General features: G+C 37.3%; 1 protein-coding gene across 1 annotated transcript; it reads left to right on the top strand.

Annotated features, from left to right (window-relative positions):
• Nucleotides 1-271: 271 nt before the first annotated feature.
• Nucleotides 272-6,137, top strand: LOC120772595 (uncharacterized transmembrane protein DDB_G0289901). Its single transcript, XM_040101345.1, has 2 exons — nucleotides 272-316; nucleotides 4,275-6,137. The coding sequence occupies exons 1-2, from the start codon at nucleotides 272-274 to the stop codon at nucleotides 5,874-5,876; spliced, it is 1,647 nt and encodes a 548-aa protein (XP_039957279.1). The 3' UTR covers nucleotides 5,877-6,137.
• The last annotated feature ends 10,327 nt before the right edge of the window (nucleotides 6,138-16,464 follow it).

Here is a 16,464-nt window from a genome sequence, read left to right as displayed (position 1 = left end):
CCGCCCCTTACTATGTTTCTTGTACATATCTCGGAAACTACTGTAGCTATGTCAACTAAACTCTATAGAATCGTTTTCTTCAGGCATTTCCATACACAGTTCAAAAATGGAAGAAATCGAAAAATAACCACGCCCACCTCACATACAAAAGTTATGTTGAAAATCACTAAAAGTGCGTTAACCGACTAACAAAAACGTCAGAAACACTAAATTTTACGGAAGAAATGGCAAACGAAACTTGTAACACCCAGAGAGAAATATCGGAAACTCTATGACTAGTACTTATTACAAAGATATACATGATCGGCGTGACGAGGTGAGTCGATTTAGTCATAACTGTCTCTTCATCTGTATGTACATATCCGAACTAGTTTATCCGCATTCGAGATGTCGGCCTGAAATTTCGCAACCCTTCTTTCCTACAAAATAAGCTGCTTATTTGACATAACCACCGATATCGTTTTTCTACAAGATATAGCTGCCATACAAACTCACCGATCAAAGACAAGGCTGAGTATGAAATACTTTTTAATTTGGCAAGATATCTTCACGAAATTCGGTACAGATTATTTTCCAAGCAGCGCTACAATCTCAAACAACTTTTTGAGATCGAACTACTAGAGCATGTAGTAAAATTCTTAATAAAACATCGCTCGCAGGTTTCTTAGTTCTGACTTCTTGGTAAGTACACCATTGGCTGCTTGCGTTTACAGTTTTAGTTATACCTATTGTTGCTATAAGAAACGCAATATACCATTATATGCAATTCAGAACTAGTTGATTTAGTAAATCTTGCCATCACTTCCTTAATGAAAACCAAATTCGACCAAGATCCTCCACATTATATTCACGAAGAATTCAATAACTATAGCAAAGGCAGATCAATGGTTTGAAACCCCACTAGAACAGCTTCAAATTGGTGTGAAACCGAACTACAAAAATAAGCAAGCATTAAACATACATAAATATAGCATCGGTGAACTTCAGCAAGTGAACTCGGGTCTTAATTGGTATTAAATAATATTTTGACAGAAAAACGTGTACTAATACCATTGCATTATTTCTACACTCTTTTGACTCTTGTATGATGCTCGAGTTCTAGCTTAATTATATTATTATTATTACTACACAGAGAAAATAAACGCACCATTCCAAAGCACACTCAAATATTTCATAAACTTCGCAAATTACTCAAACGCCCCTCCTCCCGGCCGCCGCTGTGCCCCAAAACTACTACCTTTCGCTTTTAATTTTCCTTTCGTAGTGTGTATGTAAATACTCGCAGTAAGTAAGTTGACTTAAGCGCACAACAAAGGCAACAACTGCAAACACTTTCGCATTTTCAAGTACAACTGCTTATTCTCTCTGTGTTATCTTAAGACCATTTCCTGCACTCACCACCAGCACAAACACAAACACCACCATCATAATCACCATAGCCGCCATCACCACCAACACCACCAGTGCACCTTTCCTTTCGACACTAAATTTGGCCTCATTTTCGTAATACCGTTAGCGCATTGGTGGCTGGTTCACCTTATTGCCTTTCTATGCCAGCCAGTTTGCTTGTATTTTCTTTTCTTTATTGATGAAAATAAAAATTGGAGAAATAAACGAAATTGTGTAATAATTCAGCGAATCGTACATCCGTCGGTGGACTGGCAGCAGATAAGCCAAGTGCACATTAGCTGCAGCTCTGGTCCGTCGTCTATGCACTCGTTTCATTCACGGCCTCTCGGCGTTGGCACAAGTGGAAATCATATAAAATCAAATGCAGTTTTGGGTTTAAGCACATTCGCTTTGTTACACAATCGGCGTCAAGGTCGCTTTTGCAGCAAGAGGAAACATACAGTGATATCAAGGAACAGCAATCCCTTTAGGCGTTCACCAAACATAAGAATTTGGAATTTCTATAAAGGATACTACCGTTACCAACGCACAAAAGGAATTGAATATGACAACCACCGTTGGAAGATTGGTGAGTTTAACGAGACAGTGTTGCATTTGCATGCAGAGTGCAAAGTGTTGGTGTAATTAAGTGACACGTAAGTGAAGAAGATATGGTGTTGCGAAAGGCTTGCGGAATACTCATTCAGGAGGTATTTGCAAAATATAACGAAAAAAGTTTTTGAGAATTTTTGAAAAATACTATATGAAGGTGCAGAAAAGTGAGTTAGCAAGGAATTTTCCAACAGATCGGAGACTTCGCCTAAGTAGTGTTACCTAACAGTTCTTATTAAAATGAGAATCGAAGTTAAAATATGGCAGGTGTATCATAAAAAGTAGTGTTTTGAAGCTAAAAAAGTAAAATATCTAACAACAAGAGCATAGTTAGTTACTTTATTTTTGATATTCAAAAAATCATGGATGCATTTCGGAAAACATTTTAGTTAGTATAGGCTTTCCTGCCCTCTCAACTGTTTATACATAATATACAAAATTTTAAAAATTCCATTGAATCCTCTACAAGAGAATTATTTAATCTCCATTGCTTGGAAATAAGTGGTTCTGAGCACCCAACTCAGCTAAAATCTGGTCTAAAGGCATTATTTTTCTAAATCACGACGCTCTAAATATCACCAGGCGCACCACTTCCATCATTGCTCTCCGCCCAAAAAACAATCAGCTGTTGTTGTTATCATATATCCTTCAACGCTAACTATGTTAATTGATGGTATTGATATCTGTTCTCGGAAAATGCCCTGTTTGAGTGGTGAGACTTAAATTCGAAATAGTTGAGGTTCTTAGAAGTTCGAAACCATTTCCGAATGATTCGTCGAGACTCACTGAATGATTTTTCGTATTACAAGTAATTAGATTTATAAACGAGGAATGCACCGCGACCTTAGGTCTATTGTGCTCTCATAACTAGTAGATCTAATAACCAAATTTCTTCAAGGATCTTTCATCAATATAAACAATCCTTACCATCCTTTAGATTTTGTTTTGGCCATAGGATTTTCATTGCATCATTTTTTTTCGTGGCTTTTAAAGCTGATTTGCAAGGAAAGCTGTTACTACTATTCACCTTAAAACGTAAATGAAGTCTTAAAAATATTCCAAGGAAAATCAAAAATCTGCTCTGTTGCTCCTATCAATTTGGCACCCTATGAATGATATGAGCTTAACCAATTTACCATAAATCATTCAGGCAACAGAAGTATTATTAGGAGATCTATTTAATTAAACAAAAAAAAAAGAAACAAAAGATAAAACATTATTAGGAAATGTTCTTCGAACAACCTCCGATGGTTTATATGAACACTTCTCCGAGAATTTTTCTAGAAGATGAAAATTTTCGAGTAAGGTTCCGCCACCAGGGCGGAGTTTATCGGTATATTCAACAAACCAAACTGAAAACTGTAACGGAACTGTGAAACATTCACAATTTCTACCACCAAGAGAGAGAGAGAGAGAGAGAAAGCAAACCATAATAAAATTATTCATCCATTGAATTAGTTATTAAGAGCTTTACCGAATTCTAATAACAGTCCAGCAATTCGAAAAAGTCAAGTTCTTCTAAATGTCTATAGTAAATTTTAAGGGATGGAAATAATGATTACTGGAACCACAAATATGCATACAGGTGCAACCTTTTTCTAACGGTATATTGTATATCACTTTCTTAACAGATAGAAGGCGTTAACTATCTTATCGAACACAATAGTATAAAAATAAAACTTTGATTTTGAAAGGCCAGTTCCTATGGCAGCTATAAGACACAGTAGTCCTATCCGGACGTTATAGTAGATGATTGTACTCTTGCTTTGGACAATAATGCATGGCAAATTCCGTGAAGATAATGACTTCAGTAAGGAAGTTTTCCACACAAGAGCAGGATTAGGATCGATCAGTTTGTATCGCAACTAAGTATTTCTAAAAGTGGTCCGAAATCGAGAGTTCCGATAAACAAGCAACTTCCTCAAGTGAAAGGACTGTACAATTTCAGATCGATATCTCAAAAACTGAGAAATTGATTCACAAATATACAGACAGACAGGTGTACTGACTAATCCAATTCAGTTAGTCACGCTGATCATTTGAATATATACTCTATAGAGTCTCCAATATTTTTTTCTATACAAAGTCAAAAACCGGTATTCCAAAAATCACAAACTTTTTCATTCATTAAGCAATCACCGAGGGTACTTTACAGTGAGAGCGTCACATCCCACTTTATTCACACACTAACTTAAATTCACTTATATTTTTCTTTCATATCTCCACGCCCTACACTTTCGTTTTACTTACAACACTAACCTACGGCCCAACAGCAGTCGCGGCAACTGCTACTTGCTGTGGCAACAGCAACATTACTGTCAATTGTCTGCAACGCTACAGCCACACCGACTGCGTCGAAGGCCGCAGGCCACGGGCGTACACCGGAAATGCACACTGGCCATGCCCACAAAAACATGGCCCATGTCTATGCAAATCATGTGGGACATCAGCAGCAGCAACAACAAAAGCAAGCCACACAGCAGCAATATTACGACATTCATTACGGACGAAATAGCAGCAGCGACAGCAATCATAACGGCATTGCTGCGCACACAGGCGCCGAGACAGCAGCGCTAGATGGAGATAGAAAAACACAGCGACGCAGTTACAATGGATTTAGCGTCAGCGGTGGTGGCAGCGGTGCGGGCGGTGCGGGCGGTGCCAGTGCACATAATGTCGGTGGCAGCAGTAGTTACAACTTTGGGGCAGCAAAGCTTAATGGTCTCACAAATCTCTCGGGTTTGCGGCACATTAGTAGCGGTTTTGGCGGTGCATGGAGCACATCGGGACACGGCGGGGCTGGCGCGACTGGTGGTGCAACTACAATCACCGTTGCGGCAAAGCAACACATACCAATTTATGAAGAACAGCAAGAAAATGATTATGGCGCCGCCACATTGGGTGCATCCGGCGCAGCAGGACACGCTGCTCAGGAAAACAATCAACACGGCGGCAGCAACGGTTGGAGTAGTGGCGGCAGCAGCAGTTATAATTCGGGCCGTTCTAGTGGCAAAGATGCGCTTAGCACCGCGCTTTACAATTTACACTCAGCTGGTACGCACAATGGCTTCCTGCCTTCGGCCTTCGCTGGCAAATACTCATCATCGGCAGCAGGCAACACAGCGTACGCGGGCACACCTACATACCAACAAAGTCAACAGTTGCAACAGCCAAACGATAAAATCTCCGATGGCAATTTTCTACATCGTTACGGGCATAATTCCGGCGGTTACGACGAACTTTCAACCTCTGCCTCATACGCACATGAGCAGCAACAAGCGCCCATGCCATCGGCCATGCAGTACTTCATGCCACAAGACAGTTACGCCTCTATGCACGCGGGCGGCGCGGACTCGGCAACTTCATCTGCAAGTGCCGATGCGGATATCTCATTTGGACACCATCATAGCGGCGTCAGTGGTAGCGGCGGTGACGCGGAGGTAGAGGATGATGAGTCAGGCGGCAAGGGCTCCTCCTATGATGACTCCACTAATTATCTATCCGAACAACATGATGATGCTGGATCGCATGTCATCAACTACATTCCGTATAAGGTGGTGAAAAAAGTGCACATCCCCGTGCGTGAACCCGTGCAAATACCAATCTCGCATGCGATTGTCGTGCCCGTCAATAAGCCAGTACCCATACACATACCCGTCACTAAGCATGTACCGGTGCCCGTTGAGAAGGAGTTGAGAGTCCCTGTGGAGCGCGTGGTTCCATATCCGGTCGAAAAGCCTGTGCCAGTGCCCGTGGAGAAGCGTGTACCATTTAAGGTAGTTAAATACGTACCGGTGCATGTACCTCATCCATTCCCTGTCAAGGTGCCCGTTTTCAAAACCATCCTGCACAAGGTAAAGGGTGGCATGTGGTGAGCACACCGTCGTTCGGTTTCGTTCGTTTAGTACTCGTACTTATTTGTGACTAAGCACAATTACCGTTATACATTCTTTAATAGTATGTATATTAATTAAATATTATGCATTAATCGACAAGACTGTTATTCCACATGTTTAAGCATACATACATACATACATGGCTATTTGTTATAAGTATTTAACAGTTTTCGAACGAAAAGAATTATATTTATTAAACGAGCATTACTCCCGATAATTATTTACATATTTATATTTCACATTCCAGCAAATAATCTCAAATGTATTTGATTTAAAAATTGTTTATTTTTATAATTTGTTTATTCATATTTAATAATATTGTGTTATCGAATAAAAGTGTTAACTGCAAACAGTTAAGTCTCGCATTTGAAGATTCATTTGGAAATCCACTTTTCACAGATCAATTCCTTGAATATAATATGCATACTGAACAATCTTCTCTTTGATTTCATCTCAAAACTCGATTAAAACTGAACTGGTATGACGCTATCGTATTTCGAAACGAACGCCTCGACAGGCACAGATTCGCGTACAATTACCGCAGCTTCAATTTTCCTACTCTTCTTCCTTAACCATATAACCTTTGCAGCGATTTGTTTCGATTCCCCAACAACGCACAAAAAGTCTCTTTCAATAAAATAATTGCTTCGTTAGCTACCATATGTGGCATGTACCGCCGTTTTTTGGGAACCTTAGGTTTTATGCACATCCTCCAATTCAAGCACTAAATTTGGTTCTGTAACGCTCCTCATTGACTGTAATATTGTTGCAGGCTTCATATTTTAAGTGACATGAACCAAGTATTCCCTCTGCCCATAAAACCTACCAAGCAGTGACCTTTTAAGGATGTAACGACGTCTTTATCATGGCTTGTGGATTATCATCCCTCCAAATTTACCAACGTGGCCATTTTGTTTAGGACCCATTCACCAACTTGTGACACGCTTGATGGTCATTCGGCTTCAATTCTTGCACTATTTGGATTTTATAATCCCGCAAACCACGATCCATCGGCTAAATCTTCCAGAAAGTGAATAGGCACAGCTCCAACTGTTCCACGCGTGTTACAACTTCGAACGATATTATCAAATAGATCCATACACTAAGATGTTTGTTCAGCAACTGCTTTGGTCATTAAAATCTAAAACACTCTTAAGCTAAGAGAATAATAACATTATTCTACATATTAATACGATACATTTCAAAAAATGCTGACTCGAGATAATCATCTAATCCATACCTCTGCGATATGGTTGTCTTTAAAATACAATTATTACTCATACATATGTAAGTGACGATGGCGGATGGACTCACTCAGGTCTTCTTTAATAATCTGCTCAACAGCATCTGCAGTGCGCACCCCAATCCATAGCTGCTCAAATTAGCGACTCTGCTGGGCGATTATGTTGACTGAATATTAGACTTAACGCCATACGTTCCAAACTACGTAAATCAAGTAGTAGCTGTCAAAAAAGACCAACTCCGATTAGAGCATTTCCTCATTGGGAACCACACGTCTAAAAATACCCTTTATCAATAGTCTATAAATCAGCTATTATCTTCTCTGGTACAATATTGTGTTTTAGGACCAGAATGTGAAATACTTAACAGTTTTTAGTTTTGTTCATCGAGAGGAGCTTAACTTATTGAGAACCTGATCCAGTTTACAGCAATGCTACGTTGAAGTCCTACATTTCAAATGACATCAGTATCAAGTTAATTCCAAGCTAGGCATCGCACACAGTTTTTGTGAGTTTGAGTATTACCCCTTCTATAGTGGTTGAGAATGACAACTGTAAAAAGTTTATATCCTTCATTTCAATTCTATTTTGTTCGGCGCAGCTGATGATGTCTATCAAGTTAATTTTGATTTTCCAGAGGAAAAGCCAAGTTGATGAGATCCCTCGCTACACAATTACTATGAAAGCAGATACAGGGTTTTCGAATAAGAATGATATCATTTCTTAAAACAAAATACACTAATTATTAAGAAAATTGGAAACTGTTTTTTATTTAACGTAAAGTACAACCGATACTATTAAGTTCTGAAATAACTTCACTCAAAGGGCCTCCACGACTTCTTTTGCAGGAACGAATTCAATCCAAATTTTCGTATACTTTTTCTACTAAACCAAGCCATATGTCAAGAATAGCAGGTACAACATTGACTTCTAATGTTTGAAGAGAGTCTGTTTTATTGCTAAATACCAACGACTTCAAATAGCCACACAAGAAGTAGTCTAGTGGTTCTAAATCGCAACTTCTTGGAGGCCATTCAATAGCACAATTTCTTGAAAAAATGGAATCTCTAAATTTATGTTCGGTTGTTGCACATGCTGTGTGGCACATAGCCCAGCCTCATTAGATCCAGATGTTGTCAAGATCAACTTCTCCCAACTACGGCCATAAAAAGTTGGTTAGCCTCGATCTATACCGCTCTCCATTGACAGTAAGGGTGTCACCTGCTTCGTTTCGAAACTGTCAATTTAGGTGAACATATAGGTTGTTCGGGAAATTTCTGTATTTTCTATGCACCAGAATCGACCGTTTTGTTTATTTCCCGCACCACACAGAGAAAGTAAACCTTATCAGAATAGATGATTTTATTGAAAAAATTCACGACGTCTATTGGCTTCAGTTCTTGAGTGAAAATAATTTGTTATGGATGCAGGCCCAACTTTTTATTTTAAAATTAAAATTAGCCGAAATGATACTGAGAAATCATATCATCCGTATTGGAAAATCCCGTGCTTCATGTCATTGGAATCCCTTGAAGTTCTAAGTCACTATAATCGTGCCCGATTAGAATCTGTCTCGCTTTTTTGATTCCAAATTTCGGAACGAAAATTTAATAAAAGTAGTACAATAAAGTATGAAAAGCGACAAACGATTGAATTACTTATCAATTCAGATACAATGAATATAAAGATGACATATCCAGTATAAATATTTCAGCTCAGATGCTACTTTTGCTATTATTAGAAGCTTTTTGGAGGAGCCTTTAGAATTTTCGCCTTCGACCGGCAGAAAAATGTAATTTAAGTGTCTTTCGAGTCAGTAATAAAGTAAGCAAATTGAATTTGTCTGAAATCTCATTTCAATATTCTGTTAGATTTTTCATGCCTGTGTTTTAAACCGGCAATGTAGTAAGTGTCTTCAATTCAACTCATTATAGTTACACATATCTTTATCTAAACTTCAACCTATAACTTTTCAACTGTTCATTCACTTTCTTAAAATTTCAATAAGTTACATGGTTTCATAAAAATCATTGAGATCACTGCCAAAATGACTTTGATGAAAGCTGAGTAAGGATAAGTACCATATAATATTTTTTTTCAGCACTGCACTTTCCTCTCAAAACGTTTTGAAAGGGCAAGATCAAGAGAATACTTGTACGGTGAGCACTTTTTATGCTCAGATATTCATTACATAAGAAAATGAGGTAAACATCGTAACATGTAACTAGCCTTTAAAACGAACAATTCCGAGGTTGTGACTGTGACGTTTCCAATCTCGAGATGCGTTGTGACTTTCATGAAATTATCTTATCAGTTAAGATAGTTTTCCATACAAGGAACTAGTTTTAATCGATCAGTTTTATGGCAGCTATATGCTAAGGTAATCCGATAAAGTAAAAAGCTTTTTGAGAAGAAAAGGACATGCGCTAAATAACAGGTAACTCGATTTGAATAAAATATTTCTTAGTTTTTGCGTTGTAGAAAGCAAAACTGAAAAATGTAAGTATTTATTCTGGCACAGGGTGGTTCCAATTTTGCGTAAATATAATATAGAGTTGAATTTCGAATAGAATAAAATTTCGAATCAAGAAATATGACAGTTCGATATCTCAAAAACTGACGAATAGTAAAGGTATATTCCAGCAGACAGGCAGACCGGCGGATATGGCATGACAAGTCGACTCAGCTCGTCGCTGATCACTTATATTTAAACTTTACAGCATATTCGACGTTTCCTTTTGGGAATTATAAACCTCATAACTTACTTAATATATTCTGTTCAAAGTATCACAATTTATTAGCGGTAATTAAGGAAGACTTACAGCTCACGCTAATAAGATTAGATTTTCACCAAGACTACCATCGTTAAATATTAAAAAGACAAGCAGTTTCAAAAACAACGATTTCCTGCAGTTGAAATAATTTTATTTTCCTTATTTTATGATTTTTTTTTATTCAAAGAAATAATTTTCGAAATAGGTACAGCTTATTAAGCTCCATTCTGTTACCATCGAGTTCCATATTTCCAGCCTTCAGTAAATGTTTCTTGGCGAAATTGCGCATCACGAAGGAGTCATGTTTTCGGAAGTCGTATTCCTCTAATAGTGGCACTTTACAACGATTTGCCGTCAGAAATTCCGAAATTTTATTATTTAACTTCAAGCATGCAATCAAATGATATAACGTAAGTACGAGTACATACGCCACGCAAATAAATCTACTTATGCATGCATGCAACAATAACAACAACAACGGCCACAATACCCAAAACCGTAACCTTAAAACTCGTCTACGTTTGTGAGCGCGGCGAATTCTGCATTTGCATTGCGTTTTTGGCAGCCGGCGCGAGTTGTTCATTGAAATGCATGGCTTTGTTCTACAAAATTCGCGTGTTTTTGTTTATTTTGTGCCGCGCACGGACATGCAAATATGTGTCAGCATACGCGAGCATATATTAAAAGAGCAAACATTATTACGTATGCACACATACATATGTACATACATATTTACATATGAACATGTGTATGAGTTGATATGAAAGGCGCTTACCAACGAATGATTCACGGCGTACAATGCCATGTCCACGAGAGCATAAACGTTCTAACAACATGTGCAACGATGTGTGGATAGAGTCTTATCGCCCAGCGGTAAATGCCGAAATGTGCTGGATACCAGTTCAGAGTAAGAGACATCAACAGCAAAGCAAATTACAGAAGAGATATTATAATTTTCCATAGTTCATGACTTTCTATGGCCACAAATAATGTTCAACCTCTTTGTAAGTTTAAAATAACGTCTTCCCATAACCCTTCTTAGTCCAACTAAGACTCCTCTGTTGAAAAAAATATTACTCATCTTGCCCTAAAGGCGCAAAACCGATTAATCTTAAATCTGAAACAATACAGGTAAATCCGAAGGGTGTACAAATTGAGAATAGACTAATATACCCGTCACTAGCTATCCATGTGATGGTTTCCAGAGCCATACTTTCTTATTTCTTTAATTACACAAAGTCGGAAGTATTATCGAGAGTTCAGCTGTCCGCTGCAATAGCTTTTTTGTATTCTCTTGAGAATTCCAGAAAGCCAATCTTTTTATATGTAATATCTAATGTACATATATTTTAAAATATTCTCCCAAATCTTGATCCGCCAAATATTCCGAGACTTGACTTAACTTAACTTAATGTAATCGCTCCCAATACTTTCAAAGAATTTTTCTACAAAAACCTTTTAAAAAGTCGGTTAGAAAATGTTTGGACCTTCGCAGATATATTTTTCAGGCAATTTTCGAAGGAATAAGATTTCTGATAACTAGATATAAAGATTATTCAAACTATCTATAAGTATCAAATTAAAAAAAACGACCTTTTTGATGAAAGGCTTTAAAAAATCAATTGATCATTGCGAAAGTTGTCTTTTTTTGAGATTTTTGATGATAAGCCATATATGTTTTGAAAACAGTGACCTCAAATATTCGTCTCGGCCAAAATCAGGAATTTAATCACAAGCATTTTCGCGCGATTATTTTTTACGAATTCGATGTGGATTAAGGGGTTACATGGGTTTCCTCAAGTAAAACACAGCCTTTTTTCAAACATTTTTTTCTAATCGAAAAAATAAAATATTTTATTAGATTTTTTTATTGTTACAAAGAAATTTTGAAATTTTTGGAAAAAATTATTTTAAACTCGGCCATTGCGACGCGATTTCCGGTGACCCTTCGGAAAAAAGATGCGCACGTTGGCAGGATAACTCCTTACAGGATCATCTAAGGTGAAAAATACGTATTTTAGTTAAAAACTTAACATGGAACTTGGACGAATGAAAAAAACAAAAAATTGGATTTTTTGGCAAACATTTTTACAAAAAAAATAAAGTTTCAGTGAAAATTTAGCGAATTTTTTTTTTGTTTTGTTTTGTTTTGTTAATAGTTTTGTATATTCGAAAGAAAAATCATTTGTCCACTCTTTTGGAATTATATCTCAAAGACCTATGAAAAATTTCATGAAGATCGGTTTAGTAGTTCTCGAAATCTTGCCAACCGACTTCAAAAACACCGGTTCGAGAAAAACGCGTTTCAAGATGACGCACTTAGCTTAGCTAGCCACGAGCGCACACGTTCTCAAGGCTGTATCTCCGAAACTATTACTGCAATCAACTTGTCAACAACTTTAGGACAATATTGTAGACGTGTTGTAGAATTTAATAGAAAAATTAGATTTTATGAAGCTCGTAAACCCGTGTAACACCTTAAAAATCAAAATTGATCATTGCGTAATTTGCCTTTTTCTGGATTTGTTATGATCAAACAACTTTATCGTAAAGCTTGACATTTTTGATTATTTAAAAACTTAGAATATATACTTAAATTTTTTCTAACAGTGATCTAAAATATTCATCTCGGCCAAAAAAATTACAATAAATCACAAACATTATCGCGTGATTATTTTTTACAAATTTTGCCTGGATTAACTCAGCAATAGTGCATTGATAAACTTAATTCAGTTTTTGGCGATGAAGCTCCATGAAAGACCAGTATTTTTCGATTGTATGGGAGAGTCAATTGAGGTCGTACATCACTGCAAGATGAATTTTGTGAAGGTCGTGCAAAATCAGTAGTTGTTCCGAAAATTATTGATAGATACCGTGCGCAAACTGACATTGGAAGATCATCATGTGACCTGTAGTGATATTGAGACAATTATAGTCATAAGTGGGACCAGCATACAGTCAGCATGAACATTTGACTGTACAAAAAACATGTTCAAGTTGGATCCTACATCATTTGTCAATCGCTCAACAAAAGGCTCCTGTCGATTGGTCGAGAAGAATGGTAAAAGAACGGTGCTTCGAAGCATGTTTATGATATTGCGATTGGTTATTAATCCTGGACTTACGCATATAAGCCCAAAAGTAACCAGCAGTCGGATGCATCGGTATTTCCAAATAGTAGTACTTTCAAGCAAACGGTTGTCTGATTTTTTTTTTTTTTGGAAACACTTGTCGCAACCCTAGCACTTTAATGGCGTAGAACAGTAAATTCTGTTGGTACAAAACCATTTATTTGCTAATTCTCTTACAAGAAATCAGAAAAAGAAACACCGGAAACGGATAGTTCTTTAGTAGACTCGTGGAAACAATAGCCGTTTTAGGGGACAATATCGAGAGAGTAAAGTTAGAAACGGAGTTGCTAAAGCAAATGGCTCATAAGGCTGTTTGTGGAACATCAGAATTCGGAAGAAGCTTGGGATCAATAAGAAATAACGGCAATTTAAATATAAGGTTCTTTTATAAGACTTAAATCGCTATAGAGCTACATATACTGGCTTATGTTTCCTTGAAAAGTTTGATAAATATACTTACATTTATTTACTGTATCCATGCTTGCTATTAAATTCGAGGATATCCTTAATCAAAACCTTCCGCATTTTACTATTGGGTATCGGAAGCACAACTTTGTTTGTATGATTATAGCATATGCATGTCTTTACGCGCCATTGCAAATCTAATGTGAATAAATTTGTAGCATGCAAACAAATACTGAGTTATGCCTCGAGTATATGATATGTATGCTAGACAAATGTAGAACATTCTCACATATCAAATCGCGTCCGATTGTTGGCAGTCTTGCCAACTACATTCCTATATATTTTATTATATTGTTGTTGCTTTCTTTATTTTATATATTTTATTGCATTACTTTTCACTTAATTCATAAATTTCGCTGCTCTGTTATGATTTCTTGTTTTTGTTGTACTTCTATTTTATGTTGGATTTTTGTTGGCTGGCGCTTTCGACAACAAAAATGTGGATAACATCGCTCTGACTTTGTTGACAGTGAAATGGCAACATGCGAATGGGTTTCTTCCTCGCTTTTCATGCACTTTCGCCAGTTTCTGTGGAATACTTGCGTGAAAGAGATAAAAATTTTGAAATTATTTGAATAAAAAATGTTTGCATATAAAATGAAAGCTATAAGAAGTTCAAAATTTTGGAATTATTTTGCAATTGTTATTAGTTGGATTACTTAGCAAAGATGTTGACCAATTTTGTATCCCAAATTGCGTTATATAATCATCCTTAATTAGGAACCCATATAATTTAACCAGCGAGAACGAGAAATGCGGTATGTAGTAAATCAAAGCGAGGAAGTTAATGCTGATCCATTTAGGCACTCTTGGTAAAGCCAACTAGGTAGTATAGAGTTTCTCAACAGGGAGTTACAAAATTTAGACCGATATGGAAAGCAAATGACGCTATTTTTTCCCCGCTCTTTTGAGATTTCTCTTCAGTAAGGTTTGCCATTTCATCATGTAAAGATGTACGATCCAACAGCGAGTTGAAAATATTAAAATTTACCACCGAAATTTGGTGACAATAGCTTCAACTCTAAGAGCACTAGGACCAATTAATGGTCAGATCAACCATTGAGAGTCTAGTGGAAAAATTTGTATCCACAGACACAATACAAAATGTTCGCGTGCCAGTGAGATAAAGAAATGCCCGTAGTGTCGAAAATATTGCTGCCGTTAGCGCATCAATTGAGGAAGACCCAAATCAGTTTCTCAACGCATGAGGCATCTCTGTGATGTCGTTGTGGCGAGTTTTGTGAAAAGATCTTGGCCTACATCCTTACAAAATCTAACTGACCACCAGAATCGACGTATGTTGGTGAATTGCGCCAAGCAACAACTTGAAAATGATCCGGATTTTCATGGAAAAATCGTCTTTAGCGATGAGGGGCATTTCTGGCCTGAATTGCTTCGGTAATAAGTAAGACAGTAAAGCCCAAGAGCCACCATTTATGGTCCGGCGGCGCGATTGGCCGTAATTCTTCGGAGCTGATCAAGACCGACTGTGAATGGGAATCGCTACGGCTCAATAATAACGGAATATTTTTGAGCCGACTTGGATGGTATAGACTTGGACAATATGTGGTGCCAACAGGAAGGCGTCACAAGCCACACAACGGATGTTACAATCGATTTAATGAAAAATGAGTTTAGTGAACGTGTTATCTCACGAATTGACCGCCTCGGTTGTACAAATTGACTATTTCCTGTAGGGCTCCTTCAAGTCTATGGTCTATGCCAACAAGCCAGCGACGATTGATGGACTTCGTATGTGAAATTGCAGCAGTATCGGAAGATTTATGCTTGAAAACTGTCAAAAATTGGATTCAGCGTTTGGACTTCTGCAAGTGTGGCCTTGGTGGACATGCAAAAGAAATCGAGTTCGATACATAATGGCATTGAATGTCCTTTCACAGGAATAAAGAATTTTATTGATGTCCCAAACGCGCTATTATTGAAAAACCCTGTATAAGCCCAGCGCTGCAGTATTTATATAGTATAGTATGATATGAGCCAGAGATTTTTAACGCGATGTTAGCGATGATAAAAGTTTTTTCGTCAGTTTTTGAGATATCCAAAGCAAATTTAATGCAGGATCAGCCAAATTGGATAAATCACATATATCACATATCTTCCATGCAACCGATTAATCAGATTTTTTAAACTTCGTCTTAAAAATCGCAGAATGATGCTTAGAACATTTCCCCACATATGCCATTTAATACAAAAAAATCGACTCGCTGTAGTGTATACATATATGGTACAGTATTTATATACATATATCATATATTGCCTGTGGAGGAACAACTGGAGCTTCATAGGTACTCATATTCAATGAAATACAATTCATTTTGATCCATACCGATAAAAGGACTACATTTTCCGGTATTGAAAAACAAATTATTATCGTCTTCAGCCATTGTCGCTTAGTTCATTTTTCCATACACTTGTTATATGCCATGGCTGGAATGGCCTTCTCTGGTTTCTGTGAATTTCGGTGTTATCAGTTTCAGCTCATTTTTGCAAAGCCATTCGTTAGTTTTTTTGGACCGTCTTTTTATAAACACAAGTCTTATCACCACTAATGATGCGTTTGATGAATGTAGAGTCCTTAGCTCCACTGTCAAGCATCTTATTGGCGACTTTTACTCGACATCGTTTTTGCAAAAGATTCAGGTCTTTTGTTAAAAAACGAGTACTGACACATTTCATTCCCAAAACATTAAGCAAACTGGTTGAATCGATCCATAATAGATGCTCAGATCAACCGATCTCTCTATGATGACAACACGACAATTTTCAAGCACCGTCCCTTTAACTTTGTCGACGATATCGTCATTACCAGAAGTGGATGAACGACTCATATAAAGTAGTTTTCGGTGACTTCACGACCGTCACTAAATTTTATGTGCCACTCAAATACTTCTGTTCGTAATAAATAAGACTAATCAAAACCATGATTCAATATTTT

Source organism: Bactrocera tryoni, chromosome 1 (assembly GCF_016617805.1).
Source record: "Bactrocera tryoni isolate S06 chromosome 1, CSIRO_BtryS06_freeze2, whole genome shotgun sequence".
NCBI lineage: Eukaryota > Metazoa > Arthropoda > Insecta > Diptera > Tephritidae > Bactrocera > Bactrocera tryoni.
This window is presented reverse-complemented; position numbering and strand designations above follow the sequence as displayed.

What these genes read in the sequence shown, in the direction of transcription:
- LOC120772595 (XM_040101345.1), top strand. Translation starts at nt 272, where the DNA reads ATGACTAGTACTTATTACAAAGATATACATGATCGGCGTGACGAG. An exon ending in TACATGATCGGCGTGACGAG is followed by an intron (nt 317 to 4,274) that starts GTGAGTCGATTT and finishes ACGGCCCAACAG; the next exon opens with CAGTCGCGGCAACTGCTACT.